The sequence below is a fragment of the Pipistrellus kuhlii genome, unplaced genomic scaffold (assembly GCF_014108245.1).
Source record: "Pipistrellus kuhlii isolate mPipKuh1 unplaced genomic scaffold, mPipKuh1.p scaffold_m20_p_89, whole genome shotgun sequence".
Classification (NCBI taxonomy): Eukaryota; Metazoa; Chordata; class Mammalia; order Chiroptera; family Vespertilionidae; genus Pipistrellus; species Pipistrellus kuhlii.
The window spans coordinates 636132-663732 of NW_023425594.1; the positions used below are offsets into that span (position 1 = coordinate 636132).

Sequence of the window (27601 nt, forward strand, 5' to 3'; positions counted from 1 at the left end):
AGGAACCTGACCTGTGAACTACTGGGAAGAATCCCTTAGTGTCATAGCTGCAAGCGTGGGCGAAAAAGGGGGGGGCCTATGGAACCTCACAGGGTGATCGGACCCTAAATTCCATTTTTTAAAAATTGGCGCCGGGGAGGACAGATGCCTCCTGGGAGCTGTAGTCCATAGTGACAGGCCTGGGCCCCAGAACCACGGAGTTAAGAACTACAACTCCCAGAAGGAAAAGCGGCAGCGTGGTGGGCGGCCTCCCCCAGGTGGGTGTTGCCTTTTTCCTCAGCGCCGATTTCAAACCGGCCGCTTTGACAAACACACCGTTCTGGGATGAAATGAAGCTGAATGTCGCCAAGCGCTTTTTACTATTAGATTTAAAAACAAACAAACAAAAAAAAAAAACCTTAAATGTTACGTCACTGTCGGGGAGTCTCCGTACAATGGGAGGGTAATGAAGTACGTCCCGGCTGACCCAGACCCGTCCCTTTCATTTCTCCTGGAATGAAACGCGGGGAACAATCCAGCCTTCCTTCCTTCCGGTCAGTACCCCCGTCCTTCTTTCTTATCCCCTCCTTCCTCACGTCCCTGCTTTTTGTCGCCCCGGGGTGGCGCGACTACCTGCGAGCGGGCGGCGAACTTATATGGAGGGGAGACAGGGGGACAAGCCCCAGGGATCGGAATTTCCTCAGGAATCATCTCACCCGCTTGGGAAGCTGCGTCCCGACCTCGCGCGCGGCCCTCTGGGAGTTGTAGTTCCGTGCCCGCCGGCGCTAGCGCAGACCTCACTAACGGACGTCGCCGTAGCCCTGGGTTACGACCGCAGAATTCGGCTCGGGAGGTTTCGGGTAGGAAGTGAGGCCGAGGCGGGCAGGTGTGTGAGCCTCACAGGTGAGGCGGCTGCTCCGGGCGGGGCGAACGTGGAACGACCGGGAGCGCGCGCGAAGCCTTCTGGGTGTTGTAGTTCGTCGGCCCGCGGATGGTGGCCGCGGCCTCGTGGACAGAAGTGCGACCCGGGAGGGTCATGGCGGCTGAGACCGGCGGTTCCACAGTCCCGGGCGGGTCGGGCCGAGCCCGAAGGACCCGGACCGGGGCGCGGAGCCCTCTGGGAAGTGGACCCCGTCGCGGCCCGCGCAGGCGAAGTAGCGGCCGGTGCAGTCTGCGCGCTCAGTCCGGTGAGCGAATTGGGGTGCCCCGAGGGCGCGGAGGCCCAGCCGGAGGGGACCCCGCGTCTTCCCCGGGGCGCCGGCCGAGGTGTGCACCCCCCTGCGCGCGGCCGTGCCTGGTCTCTCCTCTGGGAAGGGGGGCACGCTTCGGGGCGCTCGGTGTGGGGGTCCCGGCTTTGGGGCAGTTTGCGGGGCGTCTCCTGGCGCTGGGCCCCCATCGGAGAGACAGGCTCCCCGAGCGGACCCTGCAGTGCCCGCAGCCAGGCTGCCCGCTGCGCTCGGAGGGACCGGATGCCGAGGGTGGGGGTCAAAGGGCAGAGGCTCCATTTCCGTGCTAGGCGCTTCATCCGGTCGCCAGAATCACCTCCCTCCGGGAAAAACCACAATAATGCTAGAAATGTCCCAGGTGCCCAACCACCACCCGAGCAGACCAATGAAGTGCCAAGAAAGCAGACAGGCCCAAATTAGGCTCTACCGTAGCATGATGACCAGATTTTAACATTGGTAAAGCGGGACACCATTGACCGTGTGTGTGTCTGTGTGTGTGTGTATAGAGTGGGGGTGGGGGGTTGATTAAAAATTTGGTCTATATGGAGCTACAAAAATTTTCATAGAACGCAAAAGTAGTATTGTAATATATTTTTTAAAGTTTCAACCTAAGTACAATTTACAAATATAATAAATAAAAAAATTACCGTATTTTCCGGTGTATAAGACGACGCCCTAATTTTACAGTTAAAACATAGGTTTAGGCCTGTATTCGCTGTATAAGACTACCCCCCACTTCAAAAAAAAAGACTTTGCCTTCAAGATCTGCAGGTAATTTTTGTGCAATTTTGGTCTTTTGCCCCCGATTTTCGGTTGACTTTTTTTCGTTTCAAAAGTCGTCTTATACGCCGGAAAATACGGTATGTATAGCATTATTTTATTCTTTGGCATATTTCTCATTTGAGTGAATTTTTTTTTTAGAAGATTGCTGTCCTTTAAAAGGTCATGAAATTTTTCACAAGAATTTGTTAAATTACAATATATTTCACACATAAAATGGCTCGCAAAGTCTCAGCAGCAGTCAAACCCATGTGCACGGACTTGGGTCCGCTTCACGGCCAGACGTGGTGGCACCTTCATTCTGGCGAAATCCATGTCCGCCACCGCCCTCCCTGTAGGGGAACGGGAACCTGAGGCACACCCAGCCGTTCCCAGAGGATCCAGGACAGGAACCGTCATCCCTCTGGAAGTCGTCTGTGTGACCAGGCTGTGGAACGGGCGTGTGTACCTGTGCGAGCGTTCACCAGCAGCGCCCGGAGCAGCCCCGGCTCCCTGCAGGGGCCCGGGAAACGCCGAGCTGAGGGTCACTGCTGTCCGGTCCGTCTGGGCGCTGGGCTCAGGCTCTGTCACCACCATTGCTCCTTCCACCTCCAGGCATGGGTTCCGGTCCTCCGCTCCCGGTCCCCACAGACACCTGCTCGGGGCCTCCCGTCCTCTCTCCCCCAAGAACCGCCCGCAGAGCAGCCGGCTGTCCCTGCCAGAGGCCAGAGGAGGAGGGGATGACGGCTGGGCCCCTGGACGCGTGGTTCCCGGTGAGTGCACCCTGCCCCCACGCTCTCAAGGGGCTCTGCCTTGAGACCCCCCACCCCCTGCCTCCCAGCGGGGCCTTGTCCCACCTCCCCCCGGTGGGAGCCAGGGCCGGGCCTGCCCGTTGAGGAAGCTCCTGGGTGACCTTCCAGGAGGAGGTGACCTTTGAGGACGTGGCCGTGGACTTCACCCAGGAGGAGTGGGGGTGGCTGACACCTGCCCAGAGAGCCCTGCACCGCGAGGTGATGCTGGAGACGTGGGGGCTCCTGGTCTCTGTGGGTAAGCCCCTCACAGTCCTCCCCCCCTCCCGTGCCCCTCACAGTCCTCCCCTGGAATGAAGCCCCGTCTTCTGGGTCCCCCGTGGGGGTGGGTCTAGGCCAGTGGTTCTCAGCCTTCCTAACGCCTCGACCCTTTAATACCATTCCACCTGTGGTGGTGACCCCCCCCAACCATAAAATTACTTTTGTTGCTACTTCATACCTGGGATTTTGCTTCTGTTATGAGTCATAATGTAAATATCTGACATGTAGGGTGTCTTAGGCCACCCCTGTGAAGGCATCTGTCGGCCCCCAAAGGGGTCAGGACCCACAGGCTGAGAACCGCTGGTCTAGGAATGAAGAGCAGGTCACTCATGGGCCTCGGGCCCCAGGGACCCGACTGTTTGGGTTTGGGGAACATCGTGGAGGATGTTTGGCCTCCACGTGACAGATCCCACCTGAGAGTTCTAGAGGCGGGAATCACGGGGCCAGGGGCCCCAGGGCTGCAGAATCCCAGGTCAGACCTGGGTTGCTGTCAGCAGGCCCCTCCCTTGCTCGGCACCTCTGTCACCTTCGCAGAGGGGCCCTCCGAACTGGAAGAGTGAGCCGTGTCCATGGGGCCCAGGGAAAGCTTTGGGTTGTCCACCCCAGAGCCGAGGTGGGGTTAGGGACGGAGGTGAGGGGAGCACCCGGAAGCTGACATTACCGGGGCCTGCCTGGGTTCCCAGCTACTCGATCCTGGAAGAGCCAAGGTGGAGTGGCTGGAGGGTTGGCAGGGGCCCAGCAACACAGATGCTCACGCCCTGGGTCTCCCTGAGCAGGAGGTCAGATCCCAAAACGGCCCCTCCCCTTCCCGATGGGTCAGGAGGCAGCGCCGTGGCCGCCGGATGAGGAGGTCCCACGAGGTGTGTGCCCAGGTGAGATGAGTGTCACCGAGATTCCTAGAGGACGCCTTTGGGAGACACGGTCCTATCACAGCCTTAGGCCGGTTCTATGTGGGGTGGAGGCGGGGACAGGGCCGAAAGGGGTCCTGCCAGCACGGAGGGGGGGCTGCACACGTGTCCCACTCAGCAGGCGTGTGGACCCCCGTTGTTGGTGGGGTGCAGCGGGAGGCAGGGGGCTCCGGTGGTGCTGGTTAGAGACAGACAGAGGCACCCACACACAGCCATCCATCCATTCCCTGGGCAACGGGTGTTTTAGCAGTTTCCAATAAAACACACTTGTTTCATTGTTTTCGGAGAGAAAGGGAGATTGAGAGAGAGAAACATCAATGACGAGAGAGAATCATTGATTGGCTGCCTCCTACACGCCCCCTACTGGGTATCGAACCCACAACTGGGCACGTGGCCTGACCGAGAATCACACCATGACCTCCTGGTTCATGGGTCATTGCTCAACCACTGAGCCACCCTGGCCGGGCTTACGCTTCTCTTTACCTCTGGGGGGAGGTAGTGCATGGCGAGGGGCCCCCGGAAGAGGCTCCCTCTGACAGCAGGAGGGCGGCGTGCTCCTTCCCACGGGCAGCTTCTCGGCCACCAGCCATGGCCTGGCTGCAGCGGTCACCTGTGCCCACTGTTGTCCTTCGGGATGGGCATCTGTGGACCTGTGTGCCCTGAAGGGTCACCCACTCCTCAGCATCTTCTCTGCTCCAGTTCTCTGTGCCCCCTGGCAGCCCCATCTGTGCCTGTGCTGCCAACTCCCCTCCCTGTTTTCTGTACGTTCCCTCCCTCTTCTGTCCCTTCTCTGGTTGGAAAGCCACATGGTTCAATGGTCCCATCCGGTGGAGTCTTGAACCTGTTGAAATGGTCGTTTTAATTCCTCCATCCACACAGTCACCGATAACCTCCCCTTCCCAGAACCGGGATCCAGGGACGATTCCATGTTCTGTTCTGTTTTCAGGCTCGGACACGGGATTGAAAAACAAGCTGTCAGCTGCGAAGCCAGACGCCTCTGAGGAACTGTCCAGCCTTGTCCTGGTGGGGAGGCTCCCGTGGGACGGTCTGTGGGGCTCTCGGGGTGAAGACGCCGAGGGGCACAGGGAACAGAGCCGCGCGAGCCTCGATGGCCTCGGGGTGCAGGAGGCCTGCACGCCTACAAGGACATCTGTTCAGCGGCAGCAGCCCAGGATCGGGTTTGGGGAAAACGTAACTCTGAGCCCTCATGTCCCAAGTCAGCCCATGACGCCTGAAGGACAAGACCCTCCCAGGTGTGGGTCACGGGGGAAAGGCGAGAACCTGGACTCACACGTGCAACAGAAAACCAGTGCGGCAGAAAGACGCTATGGATGTCAGGAAGGTGCCGAGGCCTCTCGTCACAGCTCCTCACTCACCCACCAGCACCAAACACAGCCAGGAGGGAGACCGCACAACAGTCGCCAACGTGGAAAAGGCTTCTGGAGCTCTCCACTTCCCGAACCCCAGGGCGTGCTTCCTGGCGAGCAGCCCTGGGAGTGCACGCTGTGTGAGGGGTCCTCGAACCACACGGACCCACCGACCCAGCCCCTAAGAAGTCACACAGGTGAGGAGCCCCACGCAGGCAACAGAAGTGGGAAGGCTTTCAGCAGGAGTCCACTCCTGAGGAAGCATCAGAGGATCCACACAGGGGAGAAGCCCTACGGGTGCAATGAGTGTGGAAAAACCTTTGCCCACAGTTCATCCCTCAGGTACCATGAGTCAACACATAGTGGAGAGAAGCCCTACGAGTGCAGTCAGTGTGGCAGGGCCTTCCGGTATAGCACACTCCTCATTCAACATCAGAGGATCCACACCGGGGACAAGCCCTACAGGTGCAAGGAGTGTGGAAAAACCTTCGCCCACAATTCATCCCTCAGGTACCATGAGTCGACACATACTGGAGAGAAGCCCTATGAGTGCAGTCATTGTGGCAAGGCCTTCTCATATAGCTCATTCCTCAGTCAACATCAGAGGATTCACACCGGGGACAAGCCCTACAGGTGCAAGGAGTGTGGAAAAACCTTCTCCCACAATTCATCCCTCAGATACCACGAACGGACACATACTGGAGAGAAGCCCTATGAGTGCAGTCAGTGTGGCAAGGCCTTCCGGCAGAGCATACACCTCAGTCGACATCAGAGGATCCACACGGGGGAGAAGCCCTACAGATGCAAGGAGTGCGGAAAAGCCTTCAACCAGAACGCATTACTCAGACAACACAAATGGACACATACTGGAGAGAAGCCCTACAGGTGCAAGGAGTGTGGAAAAACCTTCACCCATGACTCGTTACTCAGGCACCACGGACGGACACATACTGGAGAGAAGCCCTATGGATGCAGTGACTGTGGCAAGACCTTCCGGCAGAGCATACACCTCACTCAACATCAGAGGATCCACACGGGGGAGAAGCCCTATGAGTGCAGTGACTGTGGCAGGGCCTTCAGATACAGCTCATCCCTAACCAAACACCAGCGAGTCCACACCGCGGAGAAGCCCTATGCGTGTGACGGGTGTGGCGGGGCCTTCAGACAGCAGTCTTCACTCATTCAGCATCAGAGGACCCACACGGGGGAGAAGCCCTACGAGTGTGACGAGTGTGGCAGAGCCTTCAGCAAGAGCTCCCGCTTCATAGAGCACCAGAGGATCCACACCAAAGAAAAACCCTACACGTGCAGCGTATGTGGGAAGTCCTTCAGTCGGAGCTCATCCCTCGGCCAGCACGAGAGGACACACACTGGGGAAAAGCCATATGAATGTCCAGATTGTGGGAAGTCCTTTGGGCGGAGCACTAATCTCTCCCGTCACCGAAGAATCCACACAGGAGAAAAGCCATTTGAGCGCAGGGACTAAGGGAAGGCCTTCACACAAAGCTCCTCCCTGACCAAGCACCAGAGAACTCATACTGGGTAGAGGCACTCTACAGGAGCTGGGCCATTGGAAGCCTTAAGCCACCGTTCATCTCTTCCCTTCCTACACTTGACCCAGTCATACTCAGGGACAATATCACAGACTTATGCACACACCTTCACACACTAGTAGTATGCTCTACAGGGGCTGGGCCAATGGCTTAAGCCACATGTGTCAAACACAAGGCCCGCGGGCCAAATCCGTCCCGCCAGGCCTTGCAATGTGGCCCGCACCGCACTGTCATCACTGCACTCCGCTGCGTTTCCATCACAATGACAGTTTATGACTGTTCAGTAAACCATTCGGCCCGCGATTTAGGCTGGATTTTAGATTTTGGCCCCTTCTCTGATTGAGTTCGACACCCCTAGCTTAAGCCATTGTTCATCCCTTCCCGACTTGAGCCCATTTGTTCTGATGAGCAATAGGACATACACTTGCTTTCACACACAGTACACTCTTCAGGTCAATCCTAGGGAAATGTGGAGCTGACCAAGGTGGAGGTCCTTCAGCCATGAGTACCCAATAACATTGCAGAACCCACAGAAGAGAGAAGTGGGAAAATGTAGTGAGTTTGGACATGACTTATGTCCACAGATTCACAAAACTGTTGAAGACCCAACAGGTGCCTTTCATATACAAGATCCAAGGGCAGTGCGACCTGATCATTAACTCACATTACATGCTTTGGGTTGGGAAGTGTTTGTGAGTGGTGCCAACTGACGGTCATACTCTCTAAAAATAACACGCAGATGGGAGGGAGGGAGGGAGGGAAGCAAAAAAAAAATCAATAAAATATATTTTAAAAATAATAAATAAAATAAAAAATAAAGTATTAAAAAAATTTTTTAAAGGAAAAAAAAAATAACACACAGTGTTCCACATGCAAGTGCATCACCACCATCTCATGACAAAGTCTTCTGGTCTGTGTATGAATCACTTCCCTGGTCCAAGAACACATCTCAGGTTTGAATTTTCCCTGAAATATCTGTACCAAGTAGGGAACGATCAAGCACGGAATGCTAGTGATGATGTTACAATTCCCCTTGACTTCCCCTTCCCTGACTGCATCTATGCATTGTTTCTCGCCCCATCAAGACAAACCTAGGATGCTTTTCCCCACCTTTACAAGACAAAATAATAGAAATATTTTTAAAATAAAATAAAATTTTACCTAAAAAAAAATACATGGCAACCAGTCTCACAGATTTGAATCCTATGTGAAGTATCAGTGTATTTTAAACAATCAAATTACTTATCTGCATTATTTTGCAATAATTTCCTTTCGGTAGGTTTGTAGTGATTTGAAAAAGCAATTCTGAAACTTTTATTTTTTTTAAATATATTTAATTGATTTTACAGAGAAGAAGAATAGTTAGAAACATTGATCAGCTGCCTCTTGCACACCCTCTATTGAGGATGTGCCTGCAGCCAAGGTACATGTCCTTGACTAGAATCGAACCTGGGACCCTTCAGTCTGCAGGCTGACGCCCTATCCACTGAGCCAAACCAGCCAAGGCCTGAAACTTTTAGAGGTACTTGAGCATCCATAAATTTTTTGTTAATTGTGTGGATCTGAGTTCTCATCGTTAAAGGGGCATAAAGATACGGGGAACTGAAAATATAGTTATAAAAAATGATAGGTTTAGCCTTGGCCAGTTTGGCTCAATGGATGGAGCGTCGGCCTGAGGACTGAAGGGTCCCGGGTTTGATTCCAGTCAGGGGCATGTACCTTGGTTGCAGGCACATCCCCAGTTGGGGGTGTGCAGGAGGCAGCTGATCAATGATTCTCATCGATGTTTCTAGCTCTCTATCCCTCTCTCTTCCTGTCTGTAGAAAATCAATAAAATACATTGTTAAAGAAATCAGTAAAATATATATATTTTTTTAAGTTTCCAAAAGTGGTGGGGGTATGCCACAGGGTGCAGGTTTCCTGTAAGACTCGTGACATCTGGCACAACTTGAGCACCGAAACCAGTAAGGGTGGCAGTGAGTTACAAACCACTGAGAAAACGGGAGCCCATGAATGCCTCTGATAATGACGAGTAAATGGGCAAAAAGAGGTGCCCAGGGCTGAGCGACAACAGGGAGGGAGGGCTGGCACTGGGTCATGGACACCCTGCAGCCTTCAATGCTGAAGACTGATTGAATGGAGGAATTCAGCAAGAATGAATGGAGGCTTGCTGAAACCGGCTTGGCTCAGTGGTAGGGCGTCGGTCTGCGGACTGAAAGGTCCCGGGTTTGATTCCGGTCAAGGGCATGTACGTTGGTTGCGGGGGGTGTGCAGGAGGCAGCTGGTCGATGTCTCTCTCATCGACGTTTCTGGCTTTCTCTCTCTCTCCCTCTCTGTAAACAATCAATAAAATATATTACAAAAAAAAAAAAAAAAGAATGAATGGAGGCTGGACCTAGTGTACTTTGGTAAGAAACTGGGTATCTACATTATCTTCAAGGTCTCCTCATAGATCAACTATTAGTTGCCTGGGGAGGGGGGGGAGGAGAAGCAGTAATTTGATGGTAGAGAAACTGGGCAACAAAAGAATCACCAACAGGAGCTATGTGGACTTCGAACACCCCCGTGTGTGTGTGTGTGTGTGTGTGTGTGTGTGTGAACATGTGAACAGGTGGGTCTGGGTGAGGAAATCTTTGTGAGCTCTGTACTGTCATGATTTTTGTGCCTTTTCTATAAGGTTTAAGTCACTTCCAAATAAAAAAGTAAACAAGACACGCACATCAGCTGTGCACGGACAGAGACATCGGGTAGGGAGCTGAGGACACCGAGGGAGGGAGGGATGTCATGGTGACAGAGGAGGTGCCCGTGGGCCTGAGAGCTGAGTGGGATGCATTCTGGGGGGGATCTCCCTGAGGCAGAATGGAACTCTATGGGTCCGGCTAGCAACAAGAGCTGAAACAGTAAATGTAGTTGTTGTGTTTGTTTTTTAATTACCAGAGCCACACCCAGCTTGGGGTTGGGGGATGGACAGGCTAAACAGGGGTCTTCAAACTTCTCTCATTATGAGAATCACCTGGTGGAGTTGTTAAAACACAGATTCCCGGATCCCAACTATAAGAAGTGCTATCAGGAATCTGTGTTTTAACACCTCCACCAGGTGATTCTCATAATGAGAGAAGTTTGAAGACCCCTGGGCTAAGAGATTTCGGGGTGGGCAGGTGGGAAGTGGTGGCAATCCAGAGGAAAGCCACGTTGAAAAGGATCTAAAATTAAAACTACGAGGAGCTCAGGAGCCTGGGAGCCTCCTAGGAAGGGGGGTTCTGGGACCTACTGTCCACAGGAGAGGGGAGACCCAGGAAGGCCAAGCGACCCTGTCTCTGCCCCGAGGAGGCCCGGAAAGCCCATGCCTTCAGGCCACGACGCCGGCCCGGGTTCGGGAGCCGCAGGCCTCACAGGCAGGGGCTGTGAGCGCCAGGGTCCGGGGAGGGCAGAAACCAAGGTGGGCACCTTGGTAAACTCATGGAAGGTCACATCGAATACGCTCATCTCACGCTCAGGCTCAAAGAGACAGTGAACATGCCGCGCTGTCCCAACCGAAGACCCACGAGGGAGTCACAGTTGCCCAGGCCAGTGGTCGGCAAACTCATTAGTCAGCAGAGCCAAATACCAACAGGACGGCGATTGAAATTCCTTTTGAGAGCCACATTTTTTTAAAACTTGAATTTCTTCTAACCCAGCGTTTTTCAACCGCTGTTCCGCGGCACACTAGTGTGCCGCAAGATGTTGCCTGGTGTGCCGTAGGTGCAGACAAGACAAGAATTTTATAATTTTTCACTATTTTGTTTACTTAATATTTCATAATAAAGTAATTATAAAATACTTTCTTTGTGTTTATTTGATTCCTATTCAAGAGAATTACTTTATATATAGTCAATATAGGCACAGAGTTAAATTTTTTAACATTTTCTAATGGTGGTGTGCCTCGTGATTTTTTTCATGAAACAAGTGTGCCTTTGCCCAAAAAAGGTTGAAAAACACTTCTAACCTCACGTCTTCAAAATAGACTCGCCGGGGGGGTGGTATTTTGTGGAAGAGCCACACTCAAGGGGCCAGAGAGCTGCATGTGGCGTGCGAGCCGCAGTTTGCCGACCCCGGGCCCAGGCCAACAGTTTTGTAACAGAACCGAGGGTCGAGGGTGGTGGGTGGTGGGACCCGGTCCTGCAGACAGCAGAGCTGCGCCGTCCGCTGAGGGGTGCTCACCTCTGATCCTCTCACACGCGGGGGAACTGAACTCCCGGGGCGGGAGCCTTCCTCTGGCGAGGGCCCTTGGGGCATTTAGCACGTCGTCCAGAGGCCATGCAGAATCATCCACGTCAACATGAGCCGGCTGTATTCGGTCCAACGTTTAATTAACTCACCCCTCACGCCTCGGCAGGGTCAGACCAAATGACTCAGCATGCTCCCCTCACCTGGCTGCCCTGGGGAGGGTGCGCCGATGGACTGGCCTCGCTGGGCCCGATCTTCAAGAAGGAATCCCGCTCCAGCGCCCGCTCCTTGGAGCGCGCCTTTGGCTGCGGCCGTGGCGGGCGGCACAGTGGGCAGAGCCTGGCGAGGGCCTGGCGGGCGAGGTTCCGGAGGAGGTGGGAGACGTCCGGGATGGCAGGCATCCTCCTGCAGGTGGTCCTGGGGTCCTCCAGCGGGTCTCCCGCCGCCATCCTGGCACGGGCAGTGCAGGGGGAGTCGGGGAGGTCCTGGGGGGGCCGAGGCCTTCTCCAAAGGAGGCATCTTCCCATCTCTGGGTTGGGGAACGTGACCGTGCCAGCCGGGGGCAGGGCAGCGGCGTGGAGGGCGGGCTCACGTACCCATGGCTCCAAGGAAGACACAAAACAAGGAGCGGGAGGCTGTGAGACGGCAGCCAGCCGGCGGAGTCCGCACCTGCAGAGGACAGACAAGGGCGTGCCCGCGTGGGTGGTGAGAAGCAGGCCGAGGGGCACCCACAGCCGAGAACCCGCAGGGGCATCCGAACGCGCCAGCCCCCACCCTCCGCAGCCAGAGCCCCAGCGAGGTTATTTTCATGCAATCGCCTTGTTAAGTATCGATGGAGAGGGTTGTACTCTTGTAGACAAAATCTCTCTCATCCATGTTTCTAACTCCCTATCCCTCTCAATTCCTCCTTGTAAAAAAAAAAAAAAAATCAATAAAATATATATTTTAAAAAATTATCTTAAAGCCGAAACTGGTTTGGCTCAATGGATTGAGCATCGGCTTGGGGACTGAAGGGTCCCGGGTTCGATTCCGGTCAGGGGCATGTACCTTGGTTGTGGGCATATCCCCAGTAGGGGGTGTGCAAGAGGCAGCTGATCGATGACACTCTCTCATTGATGTTTCTAACTATCTCTCTCCCTTCTTCTCTGTAAAAAAACAATAAAAAAATATATATATATATTAAAAAAAATGATCTTAAAAAAACAAAACAGACTTAGCCGGTGTGGCTCAGTGGATAGCGTGATGGCCTGCGGACTGAAGGGTCCCAGGTTCGAGTCCAGCCAAGGGCACTTGCCCAGGTTGCTGGCTCGATCCCCAGAAGGGGGCGTGCAGGAGGCAGCTGATCAATGATTCTCTCTCATCACTGATGTTTCTCTCTCTCATCATCGATATTTCTTTAAAAAAAAAATATTTTTAAAAAGTATATATATATATATTTTTTTTTTATTGATTTTTTTTACAGAGAGGAAGGGAGAGGGATAGAGAGCTAGAAACATCGATGACAGAGAAACATCGATCAGCTGCCTCTTGCACACCCCCTACCAGGGGATGTGCCGGAAACCACGGTACATGCCTTGACCGGAATCGAACCTGGAACCTTTCAGTCCGCAGACCAACACTCTACCGCTGAGCCAAACCGGTTTCGGCAAATAAAATATATATATTTTTTAAATCAATAAAATATATTTCTTAAAAAATAAAATAATTAAAAAATAAAGAACACCTCAGTGGTTCCCCACAGGCAGCACCCACTCGCCCTCTCCCACGGGGGTTCCCTCGCCAGGCGGGTCCCCGGGCCGGGCGGGCCCCACCTCAAACCGACCCCCTCAGGTCACCGGGAGGAACCGCACTCCCCGCCCCACCCCGTCCCCCTCACCCCCGCGTCTCCCCCGCAGACCCAGGCGTTACCCCCCGCCCCGGCCCTCCCGGAACGCGGGCCCCCACCTCGGACCCGACCCCCTGGAACCATTCAGGAAAGCCAGGCCGGGGCGCCGCACGGCCGCGGGGAAGACCCACCTCAGCGCCGCGAACTACAACTCCCAGAACGCAGCGGGCGTCCTCCGCGACGCGCGTCTGGAGGTAGCCAATCAGCGGCGGCGCCTCACCAATCCCTGCGCGCTGCGTCACTATGGATACCACGGCAACGCGGTAAACGAGGATGAGGAGGCATCGCCCTGACAACCAGAGACGCAGCCTCTTTGGGGAGAGCCAGGCAGCGGGACAGGAAGGGACACGCAGAGAAAGAGGCGCAGAGACAGGGGGCCAGGGCGGCAGGGGCGTGAGGACCCAGAGACGGGGAGGCAGGGCCTGGACACCCGGAGTCTCCGGAGTCGGAGAAATACGCAGACGAGAGAGGTCGACAGAGAGCGAGAGAGAGAATGAGACAGAGACAGACTCAGGAGAGGAAACCCAGGCCTGGATAGAGACCCAGAGGCAGGGTCACACCCAGAACTGGGGAGATAAGACGACTTAGAAATAAAGATAGAGGCCTAGCCGGTTTTGGTTGAGTGGATAGAGCATCAGCCCTCAGACTGGGACCAGGCAGCTGATCCATGTTTCTCTCTATCCCTCTTCATTCCTCTCCGTAAAAAAATCAACAAGATATATTTTAAAAACATGTTTTATTGATTTTTCACAGAGAGGAAGGGAGAGGGATAGAGTTAGAAACATCGATGAGAGAGAATCATTGATCAGCTGCCTCCTGCACAACCCCTTACTGGGGATGTGCCCGTAACCAATATACATGCCTTTGACCGGAATCGAACCTGGGACCCTTCAGTCCACAGACCGACGCTCTATCCACCGAGCCAAATCGGTTTCGGCAACAAAATATATTTTTTTAAAAAGAAAAAGAAATGAAGATAGAGGCCTGGCCAGCGTGGCTCAGTGACTGAGCTTCCATCTCTGAACCAGTTCGATTCCCAGTCAGGGCACGTGCCTGGGTTGCGGGCTCCCTCCCCAGTGTGAGGCGCACAGGAGGCGGGTGATCCATGATTCTCTCTCATCATGGATGTTTCTGTTTCTCTCTCTCCCTCTCCCTTCCTCTCTGAAGTCAATAAAAGAAATGAAGATGGAGAAGGCAGCAGAAGCAGCAGATGACAGAAATGAGAGCTGGAGGTGGTGACACAGAGATGTGGGGGCCCAGTCTGCTTATCCAGGGAACTGATCAAGTTTGAAGACCAGCCATGCTGGGGACTTCAAGAGCTGCTAAAGCCCTAGCCTGTTTAGCTCAGTGGATAGAGTGTTGGCTGCAGACTGAAGGGTCTCAGAATTGATTCCAGTCGAGGGCACTTACCTGGGTTGCAGGCTAGATCCGCAGCATGAGTGAGAGGCAAACAATTATGTCTAACAACGCTGTTTCTCCCCTCCCCCTCCATTTCACTCTTTCTAAAAATCAATGGGAAAATATCCTCAGAAAACTAAAATAAAAATATTAACGAATAAAAAGTAAATTTTCGCCCTCGCTGGTTTAGCTCAGTGGATAGAGCATCGGCCTGTGGACCAAAGGATCCCAGGTTCTATTCCGATCAAGGGCATGTACCTTGGTTACAGGCTCCTGCAAGAGGCAACCAATCGATGTTTTTCTCTCACATGGATGTTCCTCTCTGTCTTTCCGACTCTCTTCCACTCTCCCTAAAAACCAATGGAAAAAAATATCCTCGAGTGAGAATTAATAACAAAAAATAAGTGAATCTCCTTTGAATAGCATAAAAGATCTTTTTTTTAAGTAGAGATTTTATTATTTTTTAAAATATATTTTGATTTTTTTTACAGAGAGGAAGAGAGAAGGATAGAGAGTTAGAAACATCAATGAGAATCACTGATTAGCTGCCTCTTGCACACCCCCTACTGGGGATGTGCCCAAAACCAAGGTAAATAAATGCCCTTGACCGGAATTGAACCTGGGACCTTTCAGTCCACAGGCCGACTCTCTATCCACTGAGCCAAACCGGTTTCAGAAGCATAAAAGATCTTTAAAGAGAGAGAGAGAAGCTAAAATGGAGGAAATTTTAAGAGAGGAGCAACTGGGGTGAGCAATGTGCTCAAAAGCCCAAAATAAATGTCATTGCTCCAGCAAGCAGGACTAACAAACTAGCATCATGAGTCAGAAAGGGCTTGTGGGACGAGGCACTGGGCCCCTCACAGTCCATGAGCCTCTTGCAGCTCCAGCTGTGAGCCCTGGTGCTTTAGTTTTAGGGTCTCCAAAGCGTGGGCTCTGCAAAGGGAGAGCTTTCCTAGTTCGTATGAAAGTGAGACGTGAATGGGAGTGTCGGTGGGAGCAAGGTGGGCCAGAAGGGAAGGGGAAAGGGCAGGTGGGAATTTTCTTCAAGGCTGTAAGTTTTCTATTGTTGCAGGAACAAATGGCCACAAACTTAGCAGCTTATGACCACACAAGTCAATCCCAGCCTTATTTTTAAAAAAACATTTTTATTGATTTCAGAGAGGGAGAGAGAAACATCTGTGATGAGAATCATTGGCTGCTGCCTGCGCTGCTCCACCCTGGGGATTGAGCCCGTAACCTAGCACATGCCCTGACCCTCAGTCCACAGGCCGATGCTCTTTCCGTGGAGCCAAACTGGCTAGGGCTACCTTAGCCTTAATGACCTCAGGGGCCTTCACTGTGATTCTGGCCAGTTTAAGTGGCTCTCACTTGGCCACCTGCCACAGGCAGGACGTTCTCAGTCATCCCTCACCTCTCTGTAGCCTCCTAACTCCTCATTCTCCGAGGCCCACCCTCTCCTCCACAGTGACACCCCCTCAGAATCCAAGTTCCTAAGAAGAAACTTATTATGTCCTGGGCCTTTGTATTCTTTTTGAAATTATCACAGCAACAATGTAGGACTTGTAACAGGGATAGAGAAAAAAAATATCACACACAATTGCAGTTCCCTAAGGAAACCACATTTATTTCTCCATGAACAACATCCATATGTAAACAAATCTTCACATGGCAAACCTACTTTATGCCATTTTTTGTCGTCGCCTGCCCCATTATAACATTCAAAATGGCAACAAAACGAAATTATGGTTCAGGATTGAACAAATCAGAAGTGTCCTAAGTAAACAACAAAAGGTAAACATACCAACTCAGTCATTCTGATTCAACTGACTAAAGCACATTTCTACAGCAGCTGGCAGCCCGTTACTAGTGCGCAGTCTTTCCTTAACCAGTTAACTGCCATGATATATTGAATTTAATTTAAAAAGGTCCGTCTTTTCATCTATAGACACTTATGGCATACAAATGATTAAGAGGGGTAATGTCACTGTTCATTCACAAGCAACATCCATCTCCAAGTGCCTCTTCTGAAATGAGTCCTCAGCACCCAGCAGATGGGGATACATCCAAACTGCAATCTCCTTGAATTCTGTGCCTGCTGTGGTGTGGAGCATCATGGGGGTCTCTCACCAAACATCACTGCTGAACGAGACGAGTCAATACAGCTCCTGCTGAAAGCTGCTCTCACTGATAGCACTTGATTCTGCCAAGAGTTTGCTTACGAACAACAGGCAGACACTCCCGATTTCAAGGATTCGTCAGACTGATTAATCATTGAACACATTCACAGGTTCTCTCCAGTTAACACAGGAGCAGCCGAGTGTCTCCAGAGAAGCGCCTTCCTGACTTCCAAAGGTTTCATTCCAGTGTATCATGTTCCGTACAGGACAGGGTGATCATCCCTGAAGCCTTTGCCACATTTACCACCATCCTTGGTTCCCTCCTGGAGTTAATAATATGGGTAAGGAATGCCTCACGTTCCACTTACTGGATAGGGAAGAGAAACACTTAAAAATAAGTTTCTATATTTAAAAGCCACATGTGTGATGGAACTCCATACATGCAAAATTACACACACATAAGGAGATGGGGGAAAGGGTGTCTACTAGAATACTAATGATGATTATCCCAGTGGGTGGCATTGCAGGTGATTTTTTTTTCTTAAGAAAATAATAACAAATTCTTGGGCCTACCCAGGTAGCTCAGTTGGTTAGAGCGACATCCTGATACACCAAGGTTGCAGGTTCAATCCCTGGTCAGGGCACATAACAAGAATCAAGCAATGAATGACTAAGTGGAACAACCAGTGTCTGTTTGTCTCTCTCTCAAAAAATCAATAAATACACACACACAAACACAGACACAAGATTTCATCACCCAAATTTAAAAAAATTATTTTGTACTGACTGGGAGGAATCACCCTTGAAGACACCCTCCCTCACACAGGTTTTTCAAGGGCACTAAGGAAATGAGTGTGCCCATGTCCATTATGCTTCCATGGGTTTCTCCACAGGGTGTGTCCTCTGATGTCGAGCCAGGGCTGAGCTCCTTCTAAACATTTTCCCACACTGAGGACACTGGTGGGGACGGTCCCTGCTGTGGACTCTCTTATGTACTGCAAGGTGATAGTTCTGTTTGAAAGATTTCCCACACTCTTGACAATGGTATGGGGTCTCCTTAGTGTGAATTCTCTGGTGCTTGGTCAGGCAGGAGCTGTCCCTGAAGGCTTTGCCACACCAACTACACTCGTAGGGCTTCTCACCAGTATGAATCCTCTGGTGCCGGATGAGTCCAGCGGTGTTTCTGAAAAGTTTCTGACACTGGTCACAGCCATAGGGCTTCTCGCCAGTGTGAATTCTCTGGTGCCTGATAAGGTAAGCACTCTCAACGAACGTTTTCCCACACTCTTTACACTCATAGGGCCTCTCCCCAGAATGGATTTTCTGATGCACGATGAGGTGAGAGTTACGATTGAAGGATTTTCCACACTCCACACATTCAAAGGGCTTCTCTCCTGTGTGAGTCCTCTCGTGCTGAGTGAGGTATGAGCCATCCCGGAAAGCCTTTCCACACTTGCTACATTCATAGGGCTTCTCACCAGTGTGGATTCTGAGATGCACAGTGAGGTGGGAGATGTCTGTGAAAGGCTTCCCGCACTCGTTACATTGATATGGTCTCTCCCCCGTATGAGTTCTTCGATGAGAAATCAGGGATGAGTTTCGGTTGAAGGTTTTTCCACATTCTAGGCATTCATAAGGTTTTTCCCCTGTGTGAATTCTCTGGTGTTGTGTCAGAGCTGACCCATCACTGAAGGCTTTCCCACACTTACTGCATTTGTAGGGTTTCTCTCCTGTGTGGATTCTTTGATGCACAATCAAGTTATAGTTCTTGGAGAAGGATTTTCCACACTCGTTACATGTATAAGGTTTCTCTCCAGTGTGAGTTCGGTGATGCAAAATGAGAGAAGAATTCCGTTTGAAGCTCTTGCCACATTCCATACATTTATATAGCTTCTCCCCAGGGTGACTTCTCCTGCTTTCATTAAGAGATGAAGTCAAAGTAAAGATATCCCCAAAGTCCTTGTCTTCAGACAGTTTCTTCCCTTTTTTTGTTAGCTTTTGTTCACCAAGAGGGGTAAAATGGCTGGAAGACTCAACACTTTCAGGGTATTTATAGAGCTGCTCTCTCATTTGATTTCTTCCCAGTGGTTGAATCACTTCCATGGAATGGCAGAAGGCTTTTTCACAGGAAGCACTGTCACCAGTTCTTGTGGTGATACAACTTCTCTGAGAACTGTGTAAAGCTGGGTCACAATCCAAACCTCTAACCTCTGAGTCATGTACATGAAAACCATTTGTTGTAGGAATCCTCCGAGATATTGGAAGGTCAGAGCTGGCACTCAAAGGCCTCCCAAGTCCAGGATACTCACAAATTACTTCCTGAGCTCCTGGCTTTTCCTGAGTTAAAGCTAATTGTCTCAGGTGTCCCTCCCAGTTCTTACAGTCCCACCTGTCACCTGGGATGGTGAAATGGGGACCCTCTCTTGCAAATCCTTCCATTTCCATGTCACACGGTAGTGCTTCCTCAGAAATATTCTGAGCTGTCATTTTCAGTCTCCCGTTGCAGGCTGAAAGGTGAAGAAGGAAAAAGATGGACTTTAGTACATGGAGCTATGTCTTCAAGAATAATAAAAAGTGGTGACAGGCAGGGATATGGGTGTGTTCTTTTACTTGTTTTCTTTTTCAAATTCATATGCGTACAATCAGGGGATGAAGAGAAGAATGGGGTCAGAGAGAGCTACAAAGCATTTTTTTAATTTGCTTTTTAAAGGGAAAATACAAGGAAACTTTTTTTTAAATCTTTTAAAATATATTTTTATTGATTTCAGAGAGGAAAGGACAGAGAGATAGAAACGTCAATGATGAGGGAATCATAGATTGGCTGCCTCCTGCATGCTCCTTCTGGGAATTGAGCCCACAACCTAGGCCAGTGCCCTTCACCAGAATTGAACCCCGGACTCTTCAGTCCACATGCTGACACTCTATCCACTGAGCCAAACCAGCTAGGGCTACTGCAACTTCTTTTTAATCCTTACTAAAAGACATGTTTTTATTGATTTTAGAGAGTAAAGGAGTGGGGAGAGAGAGAGGGGCATATTGATGTGACAGAGAAGCATCAATCAATTGCCTCTCATGTGTCCCGACTGGGAATCAAACCCATGGCCCTTGAATGTATGGATGATGTTCCAATCTCTAAGTCACACTGCCCAAGACCAAAGTGCAACTACAAAAACACAAAATATATCACAGCTGGTGGTTCAGTGGTTAGAGTATTAGCCCATGCATTGATTCTGGGTCGAGGACTGCAGGCTTGATCCCTGACCCCAGGTCAGGTTATATGCAGGGGAGGTAACCAATCCATATGTCTTTCTCAAATCCATCTCTCCCCACCCCCTCTTCCTCTCTCTTTTTCTCTCTCTCTTCCCCTTTTCCCCTCCCTTCCACTCTCTCTAAAAATTAATGGAAAAAAGTATCCTTTGTGAGGATTAACAACAACAAAAAAGAACACATATATGCACATTCCACACTAGTAAAAGTAAAACAAGGGATCTGGCTGGGTGGCTCAGTTGGTTAGAGTGTAGTCCCCCTACGTCAAGGTTGTAGGAATGATCCAAGGGCACATACAAGAATCAAACAATGAATGCATAAATAACTAGAGCAACAAATCAATGTTTCTTTCTCTCTCCCTCTAAAATCAATAAATAAATTGAAAAAATAAAAAATAAAACAAGGTATGAAAATATAAAACTTGGGCAGGTCACGCAGGAAGAGTTGGTGAGCATTGGAAGTGATTAAACAGTTGGTGATCTGCTAGCAGCAGTCAAAACATAAAATGGGCACATTTCTCACCCAGTGAATCCACCTGCAGGCATCTTAGGCTCAGAAAGCATGAGTCCCGAGCATAAGTGCACATTATTCTATACTAAGGTGACACATTTAAAAATTTTTAAATGTTTTTTTTTCATATTTTAAAAAATATATAAAAAATCAATAAAATATGTAAAATATATATATATTTTTTAATTGATTTTTTACAGAGAGGAAGGGAGAGAGATAGAGAGTTAGAAACATCGATGAGAGAGAAACATCGACCAGCTGCCTCTTGCATACCTCCCACCGGGGATGTGCCCGCAACCAAGGTACATGCCCTTGACCAGAATTAAACCTGGGACCTTTCAGTCCACAGGCTGATGCTCTATCCACTGAGCTAAACCGGCTTCGGCTAAAATTAATTTAAAAATTTTTTATGATTTTAGACAGTGGAAGGGAGAGCGAAATGAGAAAGAGAGAGAAAAATATCAATTGCCTGCCTCCTGCATGCCCACCACTGGGGATCAAACCACAACGTGGGCATATGCTCTGACCAGGAATTGATTCAGGGACCTTTTGGTGCATGAACTTTCAATCCATTGAGCCACAACGACAGGGCAAGGTGATAGTCATAAAGACCAGCAGGGCCGGGAACGGTTTGGCTCAATGGATAGAGCGTTGGCTTGGGGACTGAGGGGCCCCGGGTTCGATTCCGATCAAGGGCATGTGCCTTGGTTGCGGGCATATCCCCAGTAGGGGGTGTGCAAGAGGCAGCTGATCGATGACTCTCTCTCATTGATGTTTCTAACTCTCTATCTCTCTCCTTTCCTCTCTGTACAGAATCAATAAAATATATTTAATTAAAAAAAAAAAAAAAAAAAAGACCAGCATGGAGAAGACTCACCACTGCTAAAGAAATAACAAGTATCGTGATGGAACCCTCCACAGCAAAATAGAAACCTGCAGGTAATGGCAGGCTCCTTTCAAAGTGCGGAGGGGGAAAACTATCAAATATGTAATTGTTCAAAAGTAAAGCCCTGCTGGGTAGTTCAGTAAGTTAGAGTGTTGTCCCAATCAATATGCCAAGGCTATGGGTTCCATCTCCGGTCAGGGCACATAAAAGACTCATCCAATGAATGAATCAATAAGTGAAACAGCAAATTGTTGTTTCTCACTTTCCCTTCCTCTCTCACTCTCTAAAATCAATAAATAGAATTTTTAAAAATGATAATTAGAGAAATTGTTCTTCAGGAAAACATACCACTGCCCCCCCCCCAAAAAAAAAGGGGGGAGAAAAAAGGAAAGAAAAGGAAATGATAAATGTGTATTTAAATATATCCAGTATAAACCATATAAAATGTTGCCGTAGGAAAAAAAAAATTTTTTTTTAAATGTTTCCATAGGACTGGCCAGTATGGCTCAGTTGGTTGAGTGTCCTCCAGTGCAATGAAAGGTCACCAGGTCAATTCCCAGTCTGGACACGTGCCCTGGTTTCAGGCTCGATCCCCAACAGGAGATGTGCAGGAGGCAGCCCACAACCTTGCCGTATGCCCTGACCAGCAATCAAATAGGCAATCTTTCAGTTCATGGAATGATATCCAACTGAGCCATACCAGCCAGGGCAGTGAGTACCCCTATTTTCCCCCATTCTCTGACCCTGTCCTTGGATATCCTGCATACCACTTCTCTGAAATTCAGTATTGCTAATTTTCCCCAGTCTGTCCTTCTCTTCCCCATGGCCATCAAAGGCTTTTGACACACTGAGTGTTGCCTCAGCACATGCTGAGACCTCAGGTCTGAAGAACGTTCTGTGATAACTTGTCTTGATGCTGTACCAGGTTACTCGCCTGTGGATAAGACCCAGTTCATCTGGACAGCCTGGGATGCCTTCTAGTAAACTACTTAGAACCTGCCCCCACCAAGGTACTGCCTTTCTCCTTTCCTATTCCATACACCTGGTCTGGATCCACTTCCTCGATACTCACTGTTTCAGCAGCATCCACCCATAGCTCACCACATTCAATTGCACTGAAGACAATGAATTCTGACTGTCCTATTTCTCATAATCCAAACCAATAGTCTCCAACACAGGATTGCCTCCTATGTCTTCTAGGGTAGCTGTGCCCAAGTACTTAAATATAGAAACATATATTTTAATACTTTCCTTTCATTGACTCTTTACCTGCACATATGGCTTGAGAATTTTTTTAATTATGTGGCTATGTAATGTCATCTATAAAATTCCTTTCAGGATGGTAAAAGGCACACTACAAACTTGATCATAAAGAGTGAGCATTACACAAAAGTTAACTCAAAGTGGATGACAGACTAAATTTAAGATCTAAAACTAAAACTCCTAAAAGAAAAACAGGTATAAAGCTTCAAAAACTTGTTTACATCAAAAGTACAAGTGACAAAAAAAAAAAAAGTAGGTAATTAAAACCTTTTGTGCTTCAAATAACATCACTAGTAAGAAAGTAAAAAGTCACCCACAGAATAGGATAAAATACTTGCAGATCATATACCTGAGAAAGCATTGGTATCCAGAGTAAATAAGTAACTTACAATTCAATAATAAAACGGTCATTAACCTGCTTAGCCAGTGTGGCTCAGCTGGTTGAACATCAGGAAGTTATTGGTTTGATTACCAGTCAGCGCACATGCCCAGGTGGGTTGTGAGCTCAATCCCCATTACGGAGTACGTAGGAGGCAGCTGGTCAGTGTTTCTTTCTCTCCCTCCCTCTGAAATAAATAAAAACACATATTTTTTAAAAGATTATTTTTTAAAAAAAATCAATAACCCATTTAATAAATGAGCAAAGGATTTGAATAAACGTTCTCCAAAGAAGATATACAAACTGCCAATAAACATAACTGCATTTTATTTATTTTATTTTTTAAAATATATTTTTATTGATTTTATACAGAGAGAAAGAGAGAGAGAGAGAGAGTTAGAAACATCGATGAGAGAGAATAATCGATCAGCTGCCTCTTGCACATCCCCTACTGGGGACGTGCCCGCAACAAGGTACATGCCCTTGACCGGAATCGAACCCGGGACCTTTCAGTCCGCAGACCGACGCTCTACCACTGAGCCAAACAGGTGCCGGCAACATAACTGCATTTTAGAAAAGATGCTCAACACCAAAAGATGCTTAATCACCAAGAAAATGAAAAAAAAAAATTTTTTTAAATATATTTTATTGATTTTTTACAGAGAGGAAGAGAGAGGGATAGAGAGTTAGAAACATTGATGGGAGAGAATCATCAATCAGCTGCCTCTTGTACACCCCCTACTGGGGATGTGCCCACAACCAAGGTACATGCCATTGACTGGAATCGAACCCGGAACCCTTCAGTCCACAGGCCGACGCTCTATCCACTGAGCCAAACCGGTTTCGGCATGAAAATTTAAACCACAGTAAAATACTACTTCAATCCCACTAGGATCACTATAACCAGTTCCACTCTTAGCTAGTTGTCCAAGAGAAATGAAAACATGTCCACACCACACACACAAAAAAAAACCTTGTACATGGATATACATAATATCAAAAAAAAAGTGGAAGAAACTCAAATGTCCATCAACTGATTACAGTATAATAACCAACTGAGCCACACTGGCTAGGCAGGTTAATCAGCTGGTGAATGGATCAACACCATGTGGTATATCCATAAAAATGAACTAAGTACTAATACACACTGCAAAGGTGGATGAACCTTGAGAACACTATGCTAAGCAAAAGGAGCCAACATAAAAGACTGCATATTGTATTTCCATTTTTATAAAATGTCTAGAATATACAAAGACAGAGACAGGAAGTAGATTAATGATTGCCATGGGCTGAAAAGGATAGAGGAGAGAGGGAATGGCTGCTAATGGGCACACGCTTTCATTTTGAGGATGATAAAAATATTCTAAAGTCGTTATTGGCAACGGTGAAAACCACTGAATTTTATACCTTAAGAAGACGGTGAATGGTAATGGTTTGTGAATTATATCTCAATAAATCTGCATTTTTTTTAAAAAAGGTTTTGAATCCGTCAGGGTCATAACCACTGGTCTAGACCCCACCAGGCCCGATTCTGGTGCGTTAAGACTTCATAAAGTAACAGTTTTATAGGATGTGCCAAGACTGTGTAAAGTTCCTTTCCCAGGCACTCATCTCTGCAGGGCGTTATCCCCAGCCTCTGACCCTGCAGAGGAATCCACTGAGGCCCAGTGCCTGAATGGTCAACATCAAAGGCTGCCAGACCTCAGCTGTACAAGTCCTTCCCATGGTCCCTGCCATCTCTGTGGACCAAGCATGATAATGTTGGCTTGTTCAAATGATGCGTTCTTTAACAAAGATAAACGGTTGGCCACCAAGTTGAGCCCTGTCCTAACAAAGCTACCCACCCGAATACACGTTGTGATAAAGTCTGACTCCGTTTTTGATGATTGACTGCTGCCAGTTTTCAAGCACCATTCCCTACCCAGCCCCTCCTTCCACCCTACATCTAGGGAGGCTTGTAACAAAGCCTGAATGCTTTCTCCTTGGAGTTGGCAGGAAGTTTTAACCTCAAAAGCCCCAGCAAGGTGAGGTCACCCTCATCCCAACTCTACTCGCCACTCACAATGAAAGCCCTACCAGTCTCCTTTTCCTGGTTGCTGAGGCTGTTTTTGGCAGTCCATCAATGATTCTCTCTCATCATCGATGTTTCTCTCTCTCTCTCTCTCTCTCTCTCTCTCTCTCTCAAATCAATAAAAAATATATATATTTTTAAAAAAACAATAGTATTGAACTCTAATCTACCAATGAATACATAAATAAGCGGAACAAGTTAATGTTTATCTCTGAAATGGTAGTTATAATAATAGTCTTTTTAAATTTTTTTAAAAATAGTATTGAACTCTAATTCGATGTTAAGCACAATGAGATATTTAAGGGGAAAGCTTGACGGTACCTGCCACTTAATTTAAATGTATCCCCCCAAAAAGATTTAATGGATGACAGGGAAATACAGCGGGTTCCACACACCCCCCCAAAAAATGTATATACACACTTTAACAGCTAATTCCATTACAATTAAAAAAAAACATATATATATATATATATATATATATATATATATATATATATAATATATTACTAATTTTTTACAGAGAAGGATAGAGCTAGAAACATCGATGAGAGAGAATCATCAACTAGCTGCCTCCTGAACACCCCCCACTGGGGATATGCCCGCAATCCAAGGTGCATGCCCTTGACCGAAATCGAACCCAAGACCCTTCAGTCCGCAGGCCGACGCTCTATCCACTGGGCTAAATCGGTTACGGCTCTATTACAATTTTTTTATTCTATTACAATTTTTATTTATTTAGTTTTTAAATATATTTTATTGATTTTTTTACAGAGAGGAAGAGAGAGAGATAGATGGTTAGAAACATTGATGAGAGAGTCATCAATCAACTGCCTCTTGCACACCCCCCACTGGGGACATGCCAGCAACCAAGGTACATGCCCCTGACCGGAATCGAACCCGGGACCCTTCAGTCTGCAGGGAGATGCTCTATCCACTGAGCCAACCAGTTTCGGCTATTCTACTACAATTTTAAGATGAATGCACCCTAGCTGGTTTGGCTTAGTGGATAGAACATTGACCTGCGGACTGAAGGATCCCGGGTTCGATTCCCATCAAGAGCACATGTCTGGGTTGCTGGCTCCATCGCCAGAAGGGGGCGTGCAGGAGGCAGCCCAGCCATGATTTTCTCTCATCATGGATGTTTCTCTCTCTCCCTCTCCCTTCCTCTCTGAAATCAATAAAAATATATTTTAAAAAATAAAATTAAAAATAAATAAAATAGAACGCATTTTAATCAATGCTGCCTTTATGATGATTCCAAGTGTGTATCCATTTTTTAGGGGGGGACATCCCGTAGATGAGATGAAGCAAGTACAGGAGGCACTCACGGGTGGGTAGAAGGGGGCGCCAGGGTTTCCCCCTTTCCATTTGCAGGCGGGGAAAGGAGTTAAGGAAATGAACCCCGAAAACCAAAGATGAGAAAACGCAAAAAAAGGGCCATAAAACAGATGGAAAAACACGGCCTTCATGGGGAACCTCACCGAGGCCTCACGCAGGGGCGTTCAGGGGGACGAGAGGGGGAGGTGGGGAGCAGGTGAACAGACGGTGCCCGGCGCCCGGGACCTTCCGGCGGGAGAGGGGTCCCCCCGCGGCCCCCCAGGCAGGAGAGGGGTCCCTCCGCGGCCCTCCAGGCGGGAGAGGGGAGAGGGGTCCCCCCGCGGCCCTCCAGCGGGAGAGGGGTCCCCCCGCGGCCCCCCAGGCGGGAGAGGGGAGAGGGGTCCCTCCGCGGCCCTCCAGGCGGGAGAGGGGAGAGGGGTCCCCCCGCGGCCCTCCAGGCGGGAGAGGGGAGAGGGGTCCCTCCGCGGCCCTCCAGGCGGGAGAGGGGAGAGGGGTCCCCCCGCGGCCCCCCAGGCGGGAGATGGGGTCCCCCCGCGGCCCTCCAGGAGGGAGAGGGGAGAGGGGGCCCCCCGCGGCCCCCCAGGCGGGAGAGGGGTCACCCCGCGGCCCCCCAGGCGGGAGAGGGGTCCCCCCGCGGCCCTGCAGGCGGGAGAGGGGTCCCCCCGCGGCCCCCCAGGCGGGAGAGGGGAGAGGGGTCCCCCCCGCGGCCCTCCAGCGGGAGAGGGGTCCCCCCGCGGCCCCCCAGGCGGGAGAGGGGGAGAGGGGTCCCCCCGCGGCCCCCCAGGCGGGAGAGGGGGAGAGGGGTCCCCCCGCGGCCCCCCAGGCGGGAGAGGGGGAGAGGGGTCCCCCCGCGGCCCGGGCACCAGGCGGCGGGCGCCGAACGGTCCCTGAGGCGGGAACGGCTGAGCTCCCCGAGGGACAGGAAGGCCGGGGAATTTGGGGGGGGGGTCCCCTCAAACCCCAAGGAGCACCCCCACCCGCCCCGGGGGCGTCCTCGCCTGAGGCCAGGGCGGGCGGGCCCAGCCCACCCCGCCCAGCCGGCCGACCGCGCCCACCGCCTCCCGACGCCCGCCCGCCCGCAACGCCCACCGCCCGGCGGAGCCGACGGACACTCCCCGCGGAGGGAACGGGACCCCGAGGCGCGAGGGGCGCGGCGGACTCACCGCGGGCGGGAAGGCGGCGGCGGCGGCGGCGGCGGCGGCGGCGGCGGCGGCGGCGGCGGCGGCGGCGGCGGCGGCGGCGGCGGCGGCGGCGGCGGCGGCGGCGGCGGCGGCGGCGGCGGCGGCGGCGGCGGCGGCGGCGGCGGCGGCGGCCACCCGGTTGGGGCGAGTGCGCGTGCGCGCGTGTGCGTGTGCGTGTGCGTGCGTGCGCGCGCAGGGGCCCGGATGAGCGCGTCCCCGGAGGCCCCGCCGCGCAGCG

At 50.4% G+C, this 27601-nt stretch overlaps 2 protein-coding genes across 3 annotated transcripts; one reads left to right on the forward strand and one right to left on the reverse strand.

Annotated features, from left to right (window-relative positions):
• The first annotated feature begins 389 nt into the window (after positions 1–389).
• On the forward strand, positions 390–7112 carry LOC118712372 (zinc finger protein 135). Its single transcript, XM_045577376.1, has 5 exons — positions 390–1166; positions 2580–2737; positions 2885–3011; positions 3811–3906; positions 4889–7112. Exons 1-5 carry the CDS (start codon positions 971–973, stop codon positions 6793–6795), a joined length of 2484 nt encoding a protein of 827 aa, XP_045433332.1. The 5' UTR covers positions 390–970; the 3' UTR covers positions 6796–7112.
• A 10041-nt stretch (positions 7113–17153) lies between these two features.
• ZNF329 (zinc finger protein 329) lies at positions 17154–27367 on the reverse strand. Of its 2 annotated transcripts, none has more exons than XM_045577384.1 (2): positions 27346–27367; positions 17154–18975 (listed from the first exon to the last, which is right to left on the reverse strand). In XM_045577384.1, the coding sequence occupies exon 2, from the start codon at positions 18953–18955 to the stop codon at positions 17336–17338; it is 1620 nt and encodes a 539-aa protein (XP_045433340.1). In that variant the 5' UTR covers positions 18956–18975; positions 27346–27367; the 3' UTR covers positions 17154–17335. The 2 variants fall into 2 exon arrangements, with proteins under 2 accessions (XP_045433340.1, XP_036281954.1); XM_036426061.2 differs by lacking the exon at positions 27346–27367 and adding an exon at positions 22233–22369.
• Between the last annotated feature and the right edge of the window lie 234 nt (positions 27368–27601).